Source organism: Zonotrichia leucophrys, chromosome 3 (genome assembly GCF_028769735.1).
Source record: "Zonotrichia leucophrys gambelii isolate GWCS_2022_RI chromosome 3, RI_Zleu_2.0, whole genome shotgun sequence".
Taxonomy (NCBI): Eukaryota; Metazoa; Chordata; class Aves; order Passeriformes; family Passerellidae; genus Zonotrichia; species Zonotrichia leucophrys.
In genome coordinates, this window is record NC_088172.1 from 107,873,833 (window position 1) to 107,897,485 (window position 23,653).

General features: G+C 40.6%; 1 protein-coding gene across 2 annotated transcripts in view; it reads left to right on the forward strand.

Annotated features, from left to right (window-relative positions):
- The window catches only part of CLIC5 (chloride intracellular channel 5), a 70,495-nt gene that overhangs the window by 40,924 nt on the left and 5,918 nt on the right, over positions 1-23,653 (forward strand). For both annotated transcript variants that reach the window (XM_064707115.1, XM_064707116.1), the window contains exons 2-4: positions 4,047-4,156; positions 4,496-4,621; positions 5,975-6,081. In XM_064707115.1, coding sequence (XP_064563185.1) covers positions 4,047-4,156; positions 4,496-4,621; positions 5,975-6,081 — 343 coding nt within the window. The remainder of the gene's footprint in view (positions 1-4,046; positions 4,157-4,495; positions 4,622-5,974; positions 6,082-23,653) is intronic.

Below are 23,653 nucleotides of genomic sequence, written 5' to 3' on the forward strand. Positions count from 1 at the left end.
CAAGTTCATAAAATCACTGAGACTATTTTTTCTCCCTCCTTAAACCACCTAAATTTTGTTAATTGATAATGAGTTCATGCAGCCCCCACGCACGCACACAAATGTTTTTAAGGTTTAATTAATTCACTAAAAATAGCTGAACTGTTTAAGGGGAAGCACCTTATAATTAATAAAGGAGAACATGTTGTTCATTCTTGCCGTTGCTCAGATGGAGGGAAGCAGCTGGTCTTGACAGGAGGCTGTTCTGATGAGATTGTACGGAGTTCCAGGGCAGGACCTGGCATTGCTTAGTGTGAAGGACTGAAACAGCTGGAGACTAAGTAGAAAAGCATACATTTTGGGTAGGAAAACTAATGAAATTATGTTTGTGGGAAGCAATGGGAGCAGAAAGTGCTGTTTCCAAGATGGAGAAATGTAAGACTCCAGAAATTCTGCCTCCACTAACTCCAGGCTTTGCTATTGCTGGGGTCCACATTCATCCCACCTAAAACTAAGGCACTCAGTGGATTCAGTCAAAGTGAAAGGTGGACAGATTCATCTTTCAGATGTGCATCTTGGCCTTGCTCACACAGGAGACCTTCCCTTGGGCACCTCAGTTAAACTTCAGTGGGGTGAGTAGTGCTTGGCCAAAGAGTCTCACCCAGCAAATCCTCAAATCTATTATACTTTTCCATACTTTTATGTGGTCACTATGGGAATTTGCCTTTTCAGGTGAGTCTCTTTTCAGTCAGGAGTGCACTTTAACAACTCTATCTCCTTTATCCCAGTGCCCACAAAGCCTCAAATCTGTCCCTAGCTGCAGTCTTTTATTCAGAATTGTCAGGCTGTCCTTAGTTGCAATCATTGTATCAGAAATATCCAATATTACTGGCAGGGAGGGTGCATATGTCACCAACTTGCTCTGTTTTATAAGTGCTTCAACACTTTTACTGTGTTTCAGGGAAGCTGCATGAGAAAGCTTTTGTGAAAAACAGCAGGGATTAATGGTGGTTCTCCAGCTTGTCAATTATATGTTCCTTTCTTTCCAACCACTGCTTGAGTTCTTGATCTTGATGAAGGCATTATTTAATTCCTGCCTTTCTGAGCCCTTACCCTTGGACAAATATGTAACAGGTTTTTATTTAGGCACTACTGGGGTGCTTTAAGAAAGCTTTTTTTCTTTGAAGCTCAGAGTGACTAAGCCTGGAAAGTTTTCTTTCTCATCTCCTCCTGGTAGTTAATAGACTTCACAAGGGATCTCAAAACACTCTGATAAGCCTTTGAAGTTGTTACCTGCTAAGGTTTTGCTCTTTCTGAGTGCTGAACGTTGAATTACTGACTGCTGTTAGAGGCAATGAGAAAGGATTCACAAAACCAAGAGTGCTTTGCCTATAATTTCCACGGAAAAAGAGCTGAATATAATAGATAAATTGTGTTGCTGGGGAGATTTTGATTCTGTTCCCTCCTCTGTCACCAGCTGGCCTTGTGATTTGTGGTAGCATTTTCAGTTATGCCAGTCACATGAGATCAAAACCCATGAGTCAGTCTCCACCCAAATCATGAGCCTGGCTTCCAGATCCCAGAGCTTTGAACAGAGATCATACTGTACTTTTTCTTTAGTTTATCTTTTGTTTTTGGAATTTCCTCTGCCTATTCCCAATGTGTCTCTGGCAAAAAAATGTTTCCCATTGCTTTGGAAGTGTTGAGAAGGAATTTTGACCATTGGGACTGTTGGAGGCCTCATTTGACCTACACAATTAATTTTATTTTTGATCACCAAATCAATCTTCTTTCTTCCAAATTTCACATCTTCTTCATTTTCCCTATGACTTCTACATCCCTTAGCCCCACACAACCCATCACTTCTGTTTCTCCCTTGTCATTATCATTCTTCCAGGCACATGGTGTAACTCTTGGGGATGTCCTTTGCTAAGAGTTGGACTCGGTGATCCTTGTGGGTCCCTTCCAACTCAGCAGATTCTGTGATTCTGTGATTCAGCTGATTCTATGATTGTGTGATTCAGCTGCTTTGTCCCTCCTTTAGTCCTCTGGTCTGGAGATAGTTTTTCACCATTCCATTGAAGACAGAGAACATATAAGATACAAGTCTGGATAATCCTTAATCTTTGCATGAGAATAAACAAATGGAGAGAGCAGGGAATGTTCATCTTTTTCTGAAAAAGATGAAATTGTGATTTATGACTAAGATGGTGAAAAAATCAAGGGGAAGTTTGGTGTCATATTGCTGTTTTCTCCCATAGCATTTCCCTCCTTTCAGGAAGGGTAAGAAGTCAAAAGCTTCTGGCAAAGGTTTAACAACCAAAATCCAAATCAGAAAATGTGACTTTGCAGTAATTATGGCATGCACTATGGTGGTCCCTGGTATTCCCATGGTGACATTGTTGCTGTTGCCGTGAAATTTGCAGAACAGAGCTAACGATTAAATCCATGACATTTTGCAAAACCAGACTACTCACACCTCAGGTAGATGGGAAATGCATCCCTTCTTACTCATCCTCATGCATTACCACTCTTTCACCCACATTGTTTGTTGATCCTTGCATATGCCACGTGCCAGACATATTGCAGATCCATAATTTCAAGTAAAACTGCAGCCAGACTGTTCCCCCCTATATCCAAGTACCTCTAGAGTCTGAGTGCTTGAAACTGAATCTGAACCCAGATCAAATCTCTTTACACAGCTCTGAACTTCATGTCAGGTTGTCTCCAAGCCTTGAATTCACACTCTCCCCATAGTTTGGTGACAGGAAATGTGGAATTTGTTTTTAAACCCAGAACTGTCAAAAGCTGCATTCAAGACATGAGAAAGACTCTTGACGTTCACAGGAAAATCTTTTGGCTGAACATTTCACAGGCAAGGCCTGAATTTGTACCAACTGGACATATCTCAAAATGTTTCTAGTTGTGCTGGGGATGTTTCACAGACCTGCAATAATTAGAAGGGGCTCATTCTTTAAGACAGAGAAATGCTACCTCACAGCTTGAATATGAGTAAAGAAAATTTATGACAGCCAACAAAGTAATGTAATAATTATAATAAGTAATATTGTCTCCAAAGGAAAAGGACATTTATCTGCTTAGCTCTTTCATCAGCCATTTTCGGACACACACTGTGCTTAAAATACAGTTATGCAATCCATGTGGGTCAACAACGGAAGGTTGGTTGCTTCACCAGGATTATAAGAATCTTTTAAACACAATGGTACCACAAATTAAAATGGAAATCTATCAAAACAATTATCGTCCTGAAAGCTTTGGCCACAAGCATGATTATTGTAGAAGGATGTTGTCCTTGGCCACAGCTTTGGCTCAGTTCAGCTGCTGTTATTTGTATCCCTCCATGGCTCAAAGTTAGAATTTGCATGGCTAAGGACCATACATTTTTAGAGGGAAAAGTAGGCTGCTCCCCAATGCTAACACTAGCAGTTTTGTGTTGTTGTGGAGTGGTTTGTAGGCAATTCATTAGATACTAGAGATAGGAACAGACTGACTGTGGTGGCTGAAGCCTGCCTTGAACCTCAGAAGGATTCAGATGGAGATTTCTGTCTGGACCTGGCTGTTTGTGTCTGAGGCAGTTGTTGATGTGAACAAGAATGAGTCAATGTCCAGAGTTTTTGGGTTTGACTCTAAAGTACATGTTTTAGATAGCAAAACAGTGAAGCAGATATTGAACTGATATAAACTGTAGCCTACAGACTTAAATAAAGCAGAAATGTGTGTCCATCCTGTCCATGAGACAGGCAGTCCTGTAGGGATGGGAGTCATTGAAAGAACACCCTGGATGTTGCTTGCCATCAGCAAGGGACTCATCTCCTTAGGGATGTCCTCAGGAGAGGCTCCATGTTGCATTGTTGCATCCTTGAGCTCCTGACAAAGGCTGAATCCTGCAATAACTCCATTCTTGTGTTGATGATGAACTGTCTTAAATAACAAGCACTACTGGTTATTTTTAAAATGCTCATTTTTCTTTCACCATCCAGTTTTCCATCTTGAGGGAGGTAAATGAGTAAAAAATCTGAAATCCATTTTTCCTTTCCCCCTCCCAGGCTGGTATAGATGGAGAAAGCATTGGGAATTGCCCATTCTCCCAGCGTCTCTTCATGATCCTGTGGCTCAAAGGAGTTGTGTTCAATGTCACCACTGTTGATCTGAAAAGGTAAAAATTGTTCTGTTTAATTGAAAATAGGTGTATGGCCCAGTGTTTGCACTATAGAAAGACCCCTCCAAGTTAAATCAGATTTTTATCTGGCTGAGAGAGCCTGTGGTGCACAACAAAATAGTTGGGATTCAGGTTTGGCTGTTGTTTTTATTTTTTTCTCACTTGTGGAATGTTTTTATATTAAACAGGGTGCTTGGGGTAGTTTCAAAGTCTTCCAACCACAAATTACTGGAGAGGGGAAAAAAAAGGCAGACTGATTTTGTAGGAACTATAAATATCTGTGCAACTACCTGACCATAAAAATTAGTGATTTCACGACTTTTTCTCTGCTTGCAGAAAGCCAGCTGACCTGCACAATCTGGCTCCTGGGACCCACCCACCTTTCCTGACATTTAATGGGGAAGTCAAGACAGATGTTAACAAGATTGAGGAATTCTTGGAAGAGATTCTTGCACCTCCAAAGTGAGACCTTTAGATATTTTTTTCAGTCAAGATTCCATTTCCTAGGAATGAAAGATGTCCTAAGAGTTCCTAAAAAGCACTCCTTCCTACAACCTTTACTTACAGGAGTAATATTTATTTATGAAACTTGCTGGCTTCAGTGAGATGACTTCCATGTGTGAAGGTTACTTATGTGACTAATAACTGCAGAATGTTTTCTCTGTACACATTTCAGGATGCCCTTGTATGCAGAATTAAGGAGACCAGTACTAGAAAAAAATTGTAGGGGTCTGGTGGCCACATTTTGCAAAGCTAAAAATAACTTGGAATAGATGCTGAGAATTGCCACACAAAATATCTGTGCCAGGAAAAGCATTTTACAGTGAAAAACTAGAGGTTTCTGAGCTGTATGGTGTGTTAGGAAGGTTGGAAAGGGAACTGATTACAGAGGACGAGAGGCTCGGGAGGCAGAAAAGTGCCCATTATTCTAGTCAAGAAATGACAAGAGCCCATAACTGGAAGTTATAACTGAACTAATTCACGTTAGGAATAAGGCCCAGATTTTTTCAGTATGAAAAAGGTACCAATGAAAGGTTTAGATTTACCAGATATGGCTTACTAAGTCAAACATTTTGGACTTAATGCAAGGATAATGGAAAAAATAAATAGTTGGCTTGTGAGTTGGGCCTTAGAATCAATGAATCCATCAAATTTGGCTTGGTTCCTTATGAAGCATTTTACCTCCAAGTGAATCAGCAGCTATAGGCCAGTCCTGAGGCAAGAGATCAGGCATTTAAATTTTCTACACGCTGTTCCAAGACCATTTTCTATATGCTGCTCCTACCAAGAAGTCAGTAGGAGTCATTAGTTTGTGTTTATCTTTCAAATCAATATATTCCTTTTCACCAAATATCTGTAAAAAGCAATGCAGAGACTGGAACATTTATGTTCTTTCACCTGGTTAATCCTGACACCCTTTGCTATTCCATCCTGGAGTACATTTTCAGAGTAGAGGATTAGACACGGCTGCCATTCATAATGGAGAGATCTGGCTGCCAAACTCCCCTGCAACTTTCTGGAAATTTGTGTTTCCTTCTGATTTAAGCCTGATTTTAGATTGTGGTTACATACAGCATGAGTGCAATTACCTTTGTATTGACACCATCCCTGTGTAAGTCCCCACATGCCTGCCTCCACAGACAGATAGCAGGTAGGGTTAACAGGGTCTTGCCAAGCTGTTGTTTTGAGATAATGAGTGTTAATTACAGTTCTTCACACAGGAGGTTTTTCTCTCTTCTTGTAAATTATATTTGTGGCCATGGCTGTGATGTTGGTAACAAGATGTTGCTCTCCCCACTGCTTTTGCCTGTTCAGGTACCCCAAGCTGGCTGCTAAGCACCGGGAATCAAACACTGCTGGAATCGATATCTTTTCCAAATTTTCTGCATACATCAAAAACACCAAGCAGCAGGATAATGCTGGTGAGTATGACCATTGCCAAATGTGCCAGGGAGTTTGTGTGCTTAGAAGTGGAAGCATTTTTGCCATTCTCTCATCATTTTTTTTGTAAACTGTGTTCAGATGACATCAGGCACTGCTGTTGAACAGCTTGAGGTGGTTGGTTAGGTGGACTCAACTCACATGTCCACAGCTGAATTAACTACATCTGTAGTAATAAATAAAAGAGCTCAGAGTGTTGGGTAGCCTCTTTACCAACAGCCATGGCATGACTCCTGTCCATACAGCCCAGTTCCCTCACCAGAACAGGATCCCTGCTTACTGAAGAGACTGGTGGCCTGTGCCACCTCCTCCTCTGCCTCAGCACTGCTTAGAGGAGGGTGTGTTGGTGGGACCCAAACCTGTGAGAGCAGCTCATGCTTTGTTAGATGTTGCCATCAGGCTCTTGGCACTCTTATCTTATGATTATGTTATGCTGTTATAGCTAATCTGCTCATATAAACTGAGTTATATTGAGACATTCCATATAAAATAATTAAAAGACAGAAGTGAATTTGAGAAATGTAATTGCACTCTGTAAGCTCCAGATTTTCCTTCTCGTTTGTTTATGAAAAGAAAGAGTCCCCCAGAAGCCAGATGCCATTCATATTTATATGCATCCCACACTGTCTTCTTAGTGAAATTGCTGTTCTCCTCCACATTCCTTTCCCCTCAGAGAGGCAAAGCTCCAGCTAGTCTGAGCTCCTGTTGCTCTATAAAGCTGTGAATTTACACATCCCTGTCCCTTGAGATGATCTAGTACAATATTTGCAGTCATTCACTGATGTACCTCCTCCCTTGTATTACTGCTTTCACAGAGACATAAGGCAGGTTGAATACCATGGGCTTATATCATTCAGAAAACACCGAATTTTGCAGGTTCCATCTCTGCCACACACTTCATCTGTGCAATTATATTTCATTGCCTGGGGCTGACCTATGAGATAAAAGAGGGTAAAAGATGATTTATGTCAGATAACAATCTCCTCTGTAATATTTTTTGTGTTGTTAACAGAAGGAAATAATTAAAGTGCTTCTCTTCTCGGTGATGCTAAAAACATTTTGTCTAATGCTAATGGGATGCTCAGCTAACCTTTATAGGGAGTTATAAAAGGAAGATAAATTAAGAGTTAGACTAAATAGATGTAACAATGAAAGTAAAATATCCTGGCCATTTACAAGGAAGTTTTATGGTCTGCTGGGCAACCGTAAATCTTCAGCTGAGCTACCCCACATGCACAGTCCCAGTTCTTGCTTCTCTGTGGCTACAATATTAAATCTCTGGGCTCACAATGGCTGGCATCTCCAGCCAGGAATAAATGGGTGTCCTAGAGGTGTCTGTATCTGCCCATAAGCAGAGCTGGAATTCAAGATACCCACCATGGTGAGTTAAGGAATCTAATAAGGAATCTAACCCCTCAAAGCACTCACATTTTCAGAAGCTGCAGTATGATTAGAGAGAGCTTTCCCTAGTTCTGCATAACAGACTCTTGGTTTAGGTACTCTTGTAAATGACAGATAAGCACACCAAAGTTTTAGAGACCAGAGCTGTTAAGCTGCAGGAGAGACACAATCTTTGCTCCCTGCAAACATCCTCGCTCCATTTTTGTTACCTGGTTCCTGCTTCTGTCTTATCCAGACACTGCAGTCTCTGAATGTACTGATGTTCAACTTTCCTCTTCAAAGTAGAGAAAAGCTTTTAGCTTAATTTTATTACAGCTGGAGTGCTGCACTGCAAGGAGAATAAAGCAGACACGGGCAGAGTGGAACTGGATCTTTCTATCTATAACTATGTTCTTTCTGTCAATGAAGTAAGGTCGCTGGGACTGTCAGTGCAGACCTCAATTTCAGCAGAGTAATTGACTGTCAGTTTTCAAGGGCTAAGGAAGAATAGTTTCTCCCTAATCCCAGGGATGTTTTATTCACCTTCTGTCTGGTTCATCTGAACAACAGCAGTTTTTCTGAAGACTGGTTTGGATGGAGGAGAATGAGTTAGTCAAAAAGTAGCTGTCTTACATTTCTTGAGCAGTAAAAAGACTGTGTGCAAAGAGGAAAGGAGAGCAACACTGTGTACATATTTCCTAATGAACCTACTTATTTTTGATTTGTATTTCATAATTTTTTGTAAAATTGCAACACTGATTTAAAAGGGATCTGGGGCTCTAGTTCTCATCTGGTGAATATCATTTTACAGCATTATTTAAAATAATAGAATAGAATCACAGAATCCCAAAAGACCTGGAGTCTGGAAATCTGGAATCTGGAAAAGATCCTGAAATCATCAAGTCCAGCCTTTGATCATGACTCTGTCAATTAAACCATAACACTGAGTGCTACATCCAGTCACTTCTTGAATACTTCCAGGGATGGTGACTCCAGCGCCTCCCTGGAAAGCCCATTCCAGTGCTTAACAACTCTCTCACTGACTAAATTCTTCTTGATGTCCAGCCTGGCCTTTGCCTAGTACAGCTTGAGGCTTTCTATTGAAGTAAATAGTTTATACATGGTATTAATAATATATTCTATTCTAATTATATGTTTAATACATTTTGTACATTCATTTCTATGTATTGTTATATTATATTGGCATTACATTATACATATTATATTATATTATATTATATTATATTATATTATATTATATTATATTATATTATATTATATTATATTAATGTTTCCTATATAACAGCAGGAGTAGTTGTATATAGTTCTGTGACAAAAAACCACCACATTTTATAAACATAAAATAGAATTACTTAGGTGAGGTCCCTTTCCCTGTCTCCACACGAGCAGGTGAGATCCAAAAAGAACAGAGATTGCTGCTTGTGGTTATCATAAATGTTTTCTGTAGCTCCCAGCTCTGAGATAAAGGTTATATGTGTCTCACAGTCATCCTCTATATCTGTTCCAGCTGATTCCAGCGCTTGGGTTAATCTGGAAAACCACACCAGTGACTGGAACATCAGTTGCACGTGATCAAAACACAAATAGAAGAAGAGTTGTTTAGTGAATTAAAAATAGATTATAGAACCCAGATTGCTATATAAACAATAATTTTCATTTCTTTTAATTGGCAATAGAGGCTGGGAGGTGGGATGCAGGGGGCAGGACAGCAAAGTGGCTGAAGCACCAAACATCAAGTTGTTTAAATTATGTTCTGTTAACTCAGGAGTCAGGGAAGTGAATTCAATAACGTGTCGGATGTCAGGCTGGGAATTTGAGGCATCAACCTGTCTCTGGCTGTGAGGGGTGTGGGTTAGGTGTCATTGTGTGTGACCATTCCTTGTAGGGTCCTGTTTTAGGACAGGTCTCGTGGTGTGTGCAATGTGAGCCCTCACCCCAGCCTGGGGCTGTTACAGTTCTGTGGAAAAGTTTCATGAAGTGCTTGGGATAATTAATGATATTTGTGCAGCATGAGGGTACTGGAAGTGAGAATTGTTGGGAATCTGATGCACACCAAAGAGAAGTCCAAGCTGTTGTCACTCTTAGCAGAGTTTGCAGCCAGGGCGTGGAGAAGTGTCACAGTTCAGGTGATGCCACTGCTGGCTGTGTCACTGTGGTATTTCCTGTCCTGGGAGCACTGGCAGGATGGCACTGCTAGCACAGCCTTTACATAGATAAGTGATTTTTTTTTTCCCCTGATAGTGAGCACAACAAGAGATTGGTAAATCCTTGTTTTAGTGTGTGTCTGAGTCCTTGTAGCTGGGTGAGCAGATGCAAGGAGACATTTGTACGTCTGTTCCTGAGATTGTGACACCCTCTGCTGGCAAATAAATGAATGTATAAAGCAGCTCTGCACAAGCAGCTGTACAATCAGGGCGGAAACATCCCCTTACCAAAACAGGGTTCTTTCTGTCAAGACACTTTCCTCTTAGAAATGTAACCTTGTCAAAAGAGAAGTCTTTCATAGTAACCTATCAATTTTGACAAAGTTTTCATGGAAAAAAATATGTTTTTTCTGGATGAGTTAAATTTACTTTGAAGCAAAAATGTTTTAACATTGCAGAGAAAAATAGTGATTTTTTTTCTGGACTCATGCAGTACTTCATTAACCACACACAGTTATGTTTTATGCCTGGCACAGAAGCAGGTGATAACCTTCTCCTGTAAGTCTACATGGCAGTATGTTATTGATTGTGATTCATTTACTTACCAAAGGTATTTGGCAGCAAGGCTGCCCTGATTTAATAGTTCCCTGAATTTCTGATTCTTTTTTTCCATCTTTGTTTTCCTAACTTTTCTGTCTTATAATATAAAAACGTTGAAAGTTTTGGAACAGGCTGGTGAGGGCTGTAAGCCCAGAAGCAAACATACTAATGCCATATCAAAGTCCCACCACTTTTAAGCTTCTTGAAAGGGAAGGAATTGATTCCAGATTCTCAGGATGTGGCAAGCTGTGTTTAAAGAAAGTGTGTGCATTTATTATTTCAAGTCAGTTCAATCAGAACTTGATTCCTTCCACCCCCTGTGCCACTTGATAATTTTAAAACAGGCCTGTACGAGGGAGTCATCTCCTCATTGTGGGATTAGATCTGTTTCAGTAGCACCACTGGATTATTCTGGCTGTTGTCACCAGGCTTCACCCCTTGTGCCTGAAGTGACAAAGGCTCATTCACACATGGACAGGAGTCCTTGGGAGGGCTCAGTGCAGTAGTCTTGAAAATTATTGGATGCTCTTGCTCAAGTTTTCATGGCAAATTTGAGGGTTTTTGATTGTTAGTGATTGTTTAATATTGAGAAGGAAGTCTTGTCTGAGCACAGGAGAGTAAACTGAGGTCTTATATGTTTACTTTGGTTCCTCTGGTTGATGCTGAGCAAGTCACTCATGCTCTGTATGGTCACCAGGGAAGCAACAATTTATGCATTCATTGGAGGAGGATGAAATCTAATTAATTGGAATGCCGTGTACACAGTCAGCATCCTGCTTGTTATTTTTACTTGCGAGACTGTGTGCTGCAAACCAAGGGGACAACCTGGGGTAACCACCCATTAACTGTCCCGCCCAAAATTGTGAGTTCTTTGGCTCACAGAATGAGCCCTTTGATTTCATGTAGGAGTTTAAAAAGTTGTTCTTGAATTGAGTTCTTCGGGGGCACCAGCTCCAGTGTGGGTGGGCGCATTCATTAGTGGTACGGAAGGATATTTCACTGTAGGGCTCCTCAGAAGGCGCTGAGCTGGGAGACCACCAACATGATTTCGTGCAGAGGAATTTCCAGCAGTCTGACCAGAGGACTCTGCTTGTCTGGTTTGGATTTACATCAAGAGGCCAAAAATAAAAGCGCATTTAAATCATTAACTCACATGTGATTAAGTGCTGTTCACCTCTTTCAGTAGCTCCATCACACTTTGTGGTTTGGTGTGTGAGGTGGGAAATGTCTCTCTCAGTGCTCTGTGTGTGTACACGTGCAGCAGAAATGCACACACACATACAGGCCTGCAATTAAGACTGCCCTACATCAGTTTTCCACTGTGGAGTTACTCCTGCTAAGCAGAGGGTCAGACCCATAGCACAGGTATGTGCACAGGCTGAACTGTGCACACTGATCCTTCCTAGAAGCCATCACATGCCTCTTGTCATAAGCAGAAAATCTGTTCATTCCAAACACAGCTTAGACTATTCACAGTAATACCAGACCCTCTGTGCACCTGAGCCAGGGGCAGGAGCTCCTTGATGTGGTGGGGCAGCCTGGGACATCCTGACAAGTGTGGTGTGATCTGGCTCCAGCAGCAGGAGAGCAAAACATCTGTGCCCAGAGCATCTCCACCCCTGGTGGGGAAGGACGGGGAGTCACCCCTCTTCTTCCAGCCTGGCTTCTCTCAGACAAAGGGGTCATAAAGCAGCGGTAACTGGGATATGGCTTCTCCTGAGTCTTTGGTCCTTCTGACCTGTTCCATGCCTGAAGGCTTCCCCCTGTGCCCAGAAAAGTTCCTGGCAAAGCTGCTCTTGAGTTTGCCAGAGCAAGTTTAAAAATCTGTTTGAATGCTCTTGTACTGATGGAAAGTTTCCTGTGACAGGGATCTTGGATCAGACTCTAATTTGGGACCAACATTAAGCTTTATGATTTTGGAGCAGATTTTCAAGGTGCCATAGAAATATATAGGTAAAAATATAAATATGTGTGTGATGTCTGTGCATCAACTTGCCATTACATTTTTTTATTCTTTCTCTTTAGTTGAAGAATTTCCATTTTCCACTACAAACCCCACAACGGTCCAAGGCCCAGAACAAGCCACAATTTGCCCTGTGGTGTGACAGTACCAAGTTTTCTCTGGCAAACAACCAGGAAGGACTAAAAAGAGCTTTTAAAATTGTTTTAGAGAAAAGGACTTGCTTAGTGATGGAACATGTCAGGATGACAGTTCTTCTAGTGGAAGGTGTCACTGTCCCTGGCAGGAAGGTTGGAAATAGATGACTTTTAATGTCCCTTCCACCCAGGCCATTCCATTATTCCATGCTGATTCCATGATTCTTTAATTTTGGCCTTTTGAAGCCCTCCCCCCCCCCCCCCAAAAAAAAGCTATTTCAGAACATTTTAAACAAGTTTTTATTACTCCCCCTGAGCTGAATAACGTTGGGCTCATGGTAGCTAAAGTGCTTGGCTGCTTTACAAAACCAGCCCTAATATAAAAAATACTCAGTCTTTAAAACATATGTAAAATAGCTTTTCTGCAACATTTGTGGCACATAAAGTATGAAATACATGTTGGTGAGTGTGATATAAAGCTTTTATTGCCATTCATTTGGGATGACCCACATAATTCACTCATGATATGCTAATAAAACTGTTCATTCTGTCTCCTTATAAAAACACACATATAAAGATCACTAAACTGTGGTGTAGCTTTGTGCTAACTTCTTAAGAACTGCTGCAAGTTGCATTTATCACCTGTCCCAAATTGCCTTATCTGCTTTCTGCCCAGTAATCAAAGTCTAAAATGCCCAGGAACAGCAGTTTGCAAAATAAGTTTTCTTGAGAAATAACTTTGAAAGTTCGCAAAATGGTGCTGGCTGGAGGCCCAGAGCCATCAATATTCTGTCTGGTCCCAGTGACAGCTTTAAGGACCAATATCTTTTTACCTGCCAAAACTGAGAACTTAAATGTTATGTCATTAAAAGGAAGAGGTTTTCAGTTTTCTAAAATGATATCACACCATCACATTAATCTGAGAAATCTGTACCTTACAAGGGAATATTTCTGAACTTTCCATCTTCTAATACCTTGCTAATTGAGGAACAAAAATTTCCTGGTGGCAATGTGAAAAACGTTATTTGAAAACAACACAAAAGGAACATTTTATGTAAGTCCAGACGTGATCAGACTGCAGGCTCTCCAAGGCAGGGACTTGATATGCCTGGTTAACAGTCTTAGATGCAGCCTTTTTGGGAATTGTAAATATTTGCAATAAATTTACTAACAGACAAAATTTTCTGACATGTCTGTGCCAAAGCTACTTTGAAGACATAGCATACCATAGGGAGGAAGAGAGAGAGAGAAAAAAAAAGAAAGAATATATGTATTTATATACTTTAAAGTTATAGAACATGCTGAAGTCAACAAGGTTAATGGCATGATGAAATTAAGGCACTTTCTTAAGCCTTTGCTGAGTCAGGGCCTGTATGCATGGCCAGGCCTAGAGTGAAACACTTGCAATGGGAGCAGCAGTTGGCAGACACTCTCCTTTAAGAGGGAATTATTTCCCCTGTGTGTTGGAATATTCCTCCAAGCGCTGCTGGCTTTGCTGGGATGCTTTGTTCTGTTTCCCAGCTGAGCTCCCATCTCACACACAGGAGCAGTAGCACAGCTGGAAGTGGATTGGAGCAATCTGGCAGCAGCAGTCCTGGGAGGAATTAAGCGCCTTGCTGCTGGAATGGGAGGCCTAAATGGCATTATTATTTAGAATTGAGTTTTAACTTCATTGCTTTATGGTTTTGCCCTGGTGGATAACTCCCTTTGTTGTGATAGACTTGGTGTATCTTAAGTGTGTTCCCCACAGCAAAGACCTAAATGAAGTTATGGCCTTGCTCAGTTCAGTGTCCAAATCTTATATAACCAAATATTTGGGTTTAAACACCCAGCTGGTCTTGATGTCCTGACAGGATTGTTCACAGGTTTACATTTAGCCATTGCAAGCTATCAAATGGTAGATAGCCCAGTGACTGGCTCCTGCAAATCAGTTTGCAAAACTGTTGATGACTTCAAAGGGAAAAGAATTGGCCCAGAAAAACACAAAAAATCTGTTTTCCCCTAAACAGATTTTTAAAGAATTTTTTCAGTTATTATTTTTTTAAAGCATGAAAATGTTCTTCATAAAATAACAGGGAAAAGAAGAATGAGATGTAAATGAAAATCAATGTTGGTACTTTTCTTTATTATATATATCTTAAGTCATTGACTTTCAGCTTGAAAACACTGCTAGAAATGAGGTCACAAAATGGGAATTAGAGAAATAATTCTTGTAAAAATATCCTGGGTTTTGTGATTGCAGAAAAAGGTAATCTGAATTTCATGAACTTTGAGGCCAGAAGAATCTTTGTGTTATTAACTATTATTTCCTACAAATCACATCCCAATGAGTTTTGCCCATTGAGCAAGTATGTTAATGTTCTATCCTTAAAAGGATTTGGTTTGATTGAGCAGACAACAGGAGAAACTGAAGTGTCCTTGGTACACTGAAGTGTCTTTGGTCTTTGAGGCTTTTTTCCAGTCCTTGTCTTACTGTTTTCCCTTGACCTCTTGCTGGAATTCCCAGTGCCTTTTTCCTTTTTTTAATTGCGGACACCAGAACTGGGAAAAATGTTTTTAACATTTGCCACAACAGCTCAGTTGCAACAGAGGCAGTGTGACCTCCCTACTAATTCTTGGATTGTTTTCATACATCCAGACTTAATTATAACTGATTTTGCTTCTGCTCCTTTCAGGGAGGTTGAGGCATAATCATGATGATCCCTAAGTCATTTCAAGGGGCTTGAAGCAAAAAAATCTCAAAAGCAGAGAAACAATGGGAAAGAATTAAGATGTGACTCATTTGTAAATCTCATAGTCTCATGGCCTTTTCTGTCTCAGTAACAATTTTTGAACACAAAAATTCTGGAAAATTGAACACAGAAAATTCTGGAAATAATAAATCTATTTGAGGTTTTTCCAAGTGAACTAAGGGATTTGGAAACTTAATAGCTTTAACTTAAAATTGAACTTAAAATTTCATCATCAGGTTCTGCTAGCTAGGCGCTGCTTTGTCTCCCTCTCGTGTCTTCACCAATGCTGAAATTAAATAACATATTTCAAAACAGTGGGATGCAATTGGGATTATCCTGGTGTAAACAGAAGCAGACTTTATTCTTTTACATGCCTGGAATTGGAAGAAATTAGTATTGAAGATTCAAACACCAACAGCCTGTACAGGAAGAAATTCCTTCACTTAAGTCTTGTAACACAAGGGGTCCCCAGAGCACTGCTGCTAAAGCCCAGCTACACTCGCTACCAAAATCTCACTTTTACTTGAACACAGATACATGAAGTTAGTTTTCCTTTGTTAGTCCCAGAATCGTCTTATTTGCTCTTCAGTAGTAAAACAAAAGTTTAAACTCTGAGTGAACAACTTAAGAATTGAGACAGCGGTAGGATAACCTCATACTATAAAATAATGTGTGTATAAAATCTGCAGGGCTTAATTTTATTTTATTTTATTTTTCCAAATTCCTGATGCAAATCAGCTGCTGCTGTCTGCAGTTGCTTTAGGGACACCTGCACAAGACTAACATGGCAGAGGTCAGGATGAGGCCCTTGGGGACGTGCCCTAGAAATGATTCTTTTCACTTATGTGCTGCTGCAGGGTCACGATGATTTGTGAAACGCGAGTTCGGTGCTGTTCTTCCTGGGGCACTTGTAGGCCAGTAGTTTTACATTCACTTGCTTCCTGCCCTCAGGGTCACTGGGACTCCTGAGAGACTTGAGAATGAAGCTTTTCTTTGGTGTCATTTGAACACCTGGCTTTTCTTCTTAAAAAACAGCATTTGATGGTGCTCTGACAGCATTCTTCATGATAATGTTACAAGTATTGCATTTATTGCTTGCCTCCATTGTAACAATGGATAAGAAAAGGGAGGGAGGAAACCTGAGTTTTCAGTAAAAAAATAGAAATAAGTGAAAACAATCTTTCTGGATGCTTGAAAAACATGTCTAATTTACTATTTAAGGTATTATTGATTCACCTGCTTTGCTAGGTTTAATTTGAGAATAGGACAGATGGTATCACAAAAATAGAAAGATGCCAAGATGCCTCTTCTTTTTGTTATATTTACTGTTTATCACATATAACCTGAAACATATTTCCACAGCTGGTGCATTACTGCTTTACTAATGTAAAGTTTATGGCCAAAGAGTATTTTTATTTTTATATTGTATTTAAGGAGGTGGCAAAGCAAATGATTAAATTGTTTTTACAAGGCTGTATAGAAAACTTGAGAAGAAGAGACTCAAGACTCCTAAATCCAAGTAACCTCTTAATCCTTGGATCATTGTTCTCTGACTTAAGAAAAGGTAGCTGGGAATTGAGCTTTCAGTCTTTCTCATTCCTTCTATGGAGGTTTTGAGACATGTCTGTCAAAATACCCCAAAACTTTTTGGGTGAAGCTCTAATCAATCAATCAATCAATCAATCAATCCACATCATCAGTCTGTAGATGGGGTGAGAAAGGAAGAGAGATGATAAGGGTGGGATCATCTCACCTAAATCTGTCTAAAAGTTATATATTAGTAATTCAAAAGTCCTGGCTTATTTCTGATCGATGAAGTGAGACATTTCTAAAGGGCATTTTGATTTTTTCTTAAAATATGAGTCTAAAGTTGGGAGAATTTCCTTTGGAGGTGCCTTTCTCTCATTGCCACTTATAAGGGATACTTGAACAATTAGGTCAGACTAATTACCTTACAATTAGAACTCAGGCAAGGGGAATCTTACCCATAAGCAAATCAACAGATTTTTGATGTGTCCAGGTTTCTGAGGGTGCTTGGGGTATCCCTCAGTTGTGTCAGCTCCATGTTCCTCTGAGTTCTGGAGGAAGTGTTCCTGGTGCTTAGCACCTCCATTTCTGTCACTGCAATTACACGGGCCAACATATATGTGCCTGCATGTATGGAGAGTGTGTCCCTGTTTATGCCTGGCTCAGACAGTGTCTGAAAGGTGTTTTAGGAACAGAGTTGTGGGGCTGTTTCTGTATGCACCCCTGTGTTTTTGTGACTCACCCCATTCCTGGTGTTTGCTCACCCCAGCACTGACTGGGAGTAAAAAACCCCTTTTCAAGTCCCAGCTCTGACTTGTCTGGAGGATGAAAATAAGCCTCTGTCCCCTAAAAGAACCCCAAACCAGGAAAAAGTGGATTTGAGGAGTAAGAGACACTAATTTATTTCTCTTCTGTGTGCACAAGGTATTTGTTGATTCATTAAGTGGGCAGAGACAGAGATCACGGCTTTTTCACAAGGCTGTGTGGGCATTCATCTTTATTGTGGGAACATGCACAAGTCTCTTTTCCAGTGAATATTGAATTATTTATCTGGAGTGGAACATCTTTAATAGGAGAGCTGAGTCACCCCAGAAACTCCCTTTGGCCCAGACTTAGGCATCTAAATGCCTTGGATGCTTGGGAGCACACAACCTTCGCCCTCCTCTGCATTTCCAATGGCTCTCTCAGTGACCTCCCACTCATTTGCTGCTCAGAGCTGGGGATTTTATGAGGCAGAAACATGCCTGGAAAGGATGCTGCAATGCTCAAATGGGCAATGTATTTACCCTGTGGGAGTAAACCCTAATATTTAAGTAACTTTAAAAAAAAATGGGAGGTATTATCCTAGATCACTTGGGTGAACTGCGAAATTATATTCAAAGGAATATAGGATTCATCTCGCCTGACTTCACCTCCCTGAAAGTGAGGTGTCTAGTCTGAGCTAGTCCTTTAGGTTTCATCTGTAATTGATGCAGCAAGGAGGGCATGTGTGCAGTGAGTCACACTGGTCTGAATCAGGTGTCTCGGGCAGCTGGATGGAATTACCCTCTGGAGATGCTCAGTCCCTCTGAGCAGAGAGGGAGCCTACAGAACCAGCTTGGACAGGGCACCCAACTCTGAAATGGCTGAACAGGAGAAGTCAAGGCAGCACTCAGATCTCAAGGGTTTTGTTGAAATCCCAGGGGGGAAGGTAAACTGTTCAATTTGGAGTACAGGGTCATGTGTATTGCAGTCACAGCTCCTCCATGGAGAAGAATTAATCTATACAGATTAAAGTTACAATACTCTGTTGAGCCAGACTGGGGAAAAAAAAACCAAAAAAAGGGCAGGATGGAGAAAAAAGAGAGTGAAAATATGGATCCTTTGTTTTTAATCAGACTGTCAGACTAGTGGAATGATATTATTTTCTTACCTAAATTGCTGTTTCTTAGCCTGTTCCTTTCTCCTACCAGAAAACAGTATTGGGTCTCATATAATATCAAACTGTGAATCTGGAAGTGATCAGGAAAGGTGGTTTGTTTTTTTAAAGGAAAAATAAATCTCAGATGGTTTGATTGAGACTGTGAATATTTATGCACTGTTCCCCCTTTTCCCTCATTGGTATTTCACCAAGTTCATTTGCGTGTGTTACAGGATAAATCTTACAGGAGGGCAGTGGAAGAAAGCAGTAAAAAGGGAAAACATCAATCAGTGATCCAGGGTAGCAGCAGGAATTGTTCATTTTTGTACATGGATCACGGTTTGTTGTACTTGCCTGGGCTTGACAATTAAGAACCTTGCAGTTGTGCCGAGATCAGCCTCAGATAATTTCTGATGTTGGCTACAAAAGACAAGATGTTGCTGGGCTTCAATCACTTTGAAGCCTTGTTGTCACAGGAATAATCACTTAGAAAAAGGACCTCATATATTTGTCCTTGACTTGGAGAAAATGTTTTGTGACAAAAGGTTTATTTAATAAAAATGCCATGGGTGGTGTGAGTAACCTGATTTATTGGCAAATGTGGGTGGAATTTTGTGAATAATAACTTGCTTTGGAAAGTAAAAGTATTTTCTGTAAAACTGTTTGAAACAGAAGGTTATTCTCCTTTTAATTTGGAAATGATATGTTAATTTTGAAGATTGTCACCATTTAAAAAGTGATGCAAAAATTATGGGATGTCTAGGCAAGACTTACTTAACCAACCATCCCCAAACATGACTTCCTTGTTTTCATGTTTGTTTAGAAATCTTGCTTTTTTTTTGCTTAAAGTTTGTTTAAAAAACTATTTTTGCTCTCTTTTCACATAAATCAAATGGTTTTTATGTTCAGTTTGCTTTAAAATCTATTGTTCTTCATACTCTGATTGTGCCCTCTATGCTTTGAATCTTTTTCCATAATAACTATCACATGAAATCCCTACCTGCAAGAGGTTCCGCACAAACACATAAAAAATTAGTCATCTCACTTCATTTTAGCTATTTTAAATTTAGGTAGCCAGTCTGCCTGTGTGAGAGAGTGAGAGAAATAGAGAAAGTGAGATTGAGGCTTCTCTGGTGGTAATTCAGCTTTTCCTAGGCTACTATTTTAAGATGGAATGATTTGCCTTCCAGTGGCTCATTCAGGCCACAGAGATTGGTGTTTATGTGCTTTGTCTGCTTTGCTGTTTCTCCTTGTCCCAACATAAAACAAGGAAGGAAATATTTGGAGTTCAAGGAAGGGGAAAAAGAGTCCTTGCCTGACCTCTGCAAATGCTGTGGGTGTGGGCAGTCTGAATCAGTTCTACTTTTTCCAAACCGTTTTTCTTTTACTACTTTCGAGTTACTTTCCATTTTGCTTCAGCCTTATTTGACCCACAGAAAACAGAGATGGAAACGACCGATGACGCTGGGAGTTTTATGGCTGGTGTTATTTCAGAGGTCAGATTAACTGATTAAAATAGTCTCTTTTGGCTTTAAAAGCTTCTGGAGAAATCCTAATCCCACTAAAGTCAACAGCAAAACTTCCATGAGCTTCACGATGGCCAAAATTTCAGCCTGAGTACCTGTTAATGAATCTTTGTCATCTGGCCCTCTCCTTGACTTGCAGGATTGCTCCATGCATTACATTTTCCAATGTTTTGTTCAGATGTAGTATAAGTACTTCAAGGCACAAGGGTTTCTCTCCATCCCCTGGAAATAGTTGCACAGACTAATAGTTTAAGGAAGTTTTTGCTTGAAGAATTGAATAACAGAGCCAAAGTCTGTTCTTGGTTGAACTGGAGTAAATATGGAATAGCTTGTTGACAATGCAGTTACTCCTCTTTTATGTCAGTGTAACTGAGAGCACAGTTTTGCCCAGTATTAACTTTTGTTACATTATTTGTATTTCTGTGCATGTCAGAATTTGTTAATCTCATTGTTCAACATCAAGTAACCTTCTGCTGAAAACAGAATGTCAATGTGAATTAGGTATCATCAGCTAAATTGAACCTCACCCTGTGCATTTGACAGATGGTAGTACATTCATTAAGTGTTCTGTGGTTGCTTTGAGGTTGGAAAGTGCTATTTTTCTGGCCTCTAACTCAGAATTCTTAAGTAAAGTTGTTTAAAATCCTAGTTTTGAAGGGAGAAGAAAAATCACAAAAAGCTCATGAAGGTTTTTTACTAATATTATTGTTTATTATTGGTGGGATGACAGGGCAGGACTGTCATTGCTAGAAGTTGTCTTTGGCTGCATAAGTAGCCCAGAATGAAGTAGAGAAGGCTGAGAGAGATGGTTCCACCATGGATCTTGTCTATACATGGGTAGAATTTCTTGGAATTCGAGGTTGTATTAAATATATCCCAGCGAAGGCAATATGATGCTGGTGCCTTTGTGCTTGGTGATTCCACTGTCCAGAAAAATGGTTTCCAAGAGTTCAGACATTTCAGCTGTAGCATGGATAAGCTGATGACAGGGCTTCTCTCTCAAAGCTGATCACATTTGGGATCTCTGAGGTCCTTCTGAAAGTCTGCAGGGTGGGGAAGAGTTGGAGGTAGAAGTTTCAAAAGCAGCACAGAGCCACATACTCAGGCCTGGCTCTACTTGGTGTTGTAATGTTGAATCCTCCACCCTGACATTACCAAGACAATGCAGGGATGTGAGTAGACACTTCAGGAGAAGTTCTCCCACAGCTCATTTAGGGGTCACCAAAACCAAGTGTAGAAGAGAAAACTCCACTGAACAGAGAGGAAGCTCTCAGGGTGTTTAATTCAAACCTATTCTTTTAATTTTACTCACTTTGGGGAAGATTAATCCCACCCATTAGCTGTTATCAGCAAAGCTATTTAGTTCTTTAATGATGTTTCCCAGAGGACAAGTTGCCAAGGAAATTAGGTGCTCAGCCACTTCTGAAATTCACTGTGGGTGGTACCCTCACAAATGGGGAATTAGGAACCTTTTAGATCTTCACATCTTTTTAAATGTCTTCATCCAGTCTGGTGCTGACTGGTGTTCACATGGCCCCTGCCTTGGTGAGTGCATCCTCTCCCCTATGCTCTCAGTGGAGACAATGTAGAGAGTCACCCAGATTTTCATGAAATAGCCACAGTATGGGATGTTTAGAATTAAGTCCAAGTTTAAGGAATTAATCCAAGCTGAGTTTGGTCAGTAATGTGAACCCAGACAGTTCTTTCCTCAGGAAAGAGTTCCATAGCTGTAGGCTACTCTGAAGAAGTCATTTCCTGGTCTCCATTCACAATTTTTCACCTTTCAAATAATGCATAAATATCTACCAGGCAAGAGAGAAAATTAGATTCTTTTACACATCCTCCCAGTTTGAGGTGGGGATTTCCCTGAGTATCTTCTCAAGGAACATAAGATTTTAAATCCTACAGATAGATCTGAGTGTGTTAGGGCACCTAGAAAGTAGGATTTGCAACATGGATATTTGAATATGGATTTCAAAAATGCCTTGGAAATCATCAACAGGCTTTAAAAATCTGACCCCATACACCTAAAATCCATTTGATGTGGCAATTTATGGATTTTAATTCTCTTAGTTTTTCAAAATTTTTTCACTATTTAATTGGAAGGAGAGCAGTTCTCTCTTATTCACTATTTTCCTATTTTCCAGGCTGTTGTGAGAAATTACTAGGATCTAAGATCTAGTTTACTAAGAACAGTTTTGATTAAAAAAAATGGGGTCATTGGTGTCACAAGTAGTTGTTCAGTTCTTGCCTGTCAGGATATAAGAAGGTCCTGACTCTGTGGTGATTTCAATGTGAGGTGTCAGCATCCTGTGGGCTCCAGCAGAGCCTGTGAATTGGGTCACAGATGTATTGAGCCCTGAACATACACACTTATTTCTGGCCTAAAACTGCTGCATGCAAGAGCCAACTATGAATTCAGACAGTTGTTTTTCTTGCTGTCACAAACAGGATGCACTCCAGGCATTGTTTTTTGGGACAGCCATGACGCACTTTGATAGAGCAATGAGAGCAAAAAAATCCCCCAAAACCTAATAAGTTCCAGAAGAGTTACATAAACACACCTCACCTGCTGCTGCTGCTGTCTCTGTGCTCACACCTGACTGATCCCCTACACAAAACATCAAACATCCTCCTGACACTGGAATATTGCTCAGATGACTTGGAGAACCAACAATCCTACTGGGTGAAGGGAATACTGGAAAGTGGTCTGTGTTGAGCCAGTTCTCTAAAATCCAGATGAACAAAACTGAATAAAATCACAGTAATTCCAGTCCACTGTCTCTACATGAACACACTGTAAGAAGACACAGTTTGAGGCTGACCAAGAGAAAGCAGAACTGTCTATTCAACAGGTGTTACAGGTCAAACCAAAAAGAGATTGCTAAATCCTTTGAGTGCTGCCACACTCCACAGTTCCTATCCTCCTGTGGAAGTTGTGAGGCAGGACAGCTGCAGGCAATTAAAGGCAACACTGCCAGCATCTGACAGCAGAATGTCAGTGTCAAAATTCAATTTGAATTGATTAAATGAGGGATGGCAACACTTTTGTTTTATGCATGGCAGCACTTCAGTCGCTTTAGATGCTCTGCTTTCAGAAATAAAATTCCTTCCCTCCCTGCTATGTTTGCGGGGGTGTTTTCAGTTGGATTGCAGTCATTTCTCCAGTCAATCAATTAAGCCAGGGTTTGCCACTGTGTCTCAGAGTCAGCCACAAAAGAGCTGGTATGGTTCCCTGGTGCTGGGCCAAGAGACTTCAGTGGGAGCAAGGCATCAAGTGGCAGAATCTGACTTCCACTGCTGGCACAGGTTTAATGGATGTTAGGGCAGCAGGGAAATCATGTTCTGTGGTGTTCAGCTCCTGCTCTCTCAGTGGCCCTGGACATGCTGCCTTTCTCCCTGTGCCAAAAGCACGGGGGCAGCTGACAGCAGAGCCTGTGGTTACCTGGGCCAGCAAGGCTCTCTGTGAAGGGTGATTGTTGCAGCCCTTTCGAGTGCCTGTTGTGGTCCATAAATATATTTAGGACCATAGAATTGTAGAAAGTTTGGGTTGGAAAAGACCTTAAAGACCGTCACCACAGCAAACCTCCTGCTGTGGACACCTCCCACTATCCCAGGTTGCATCA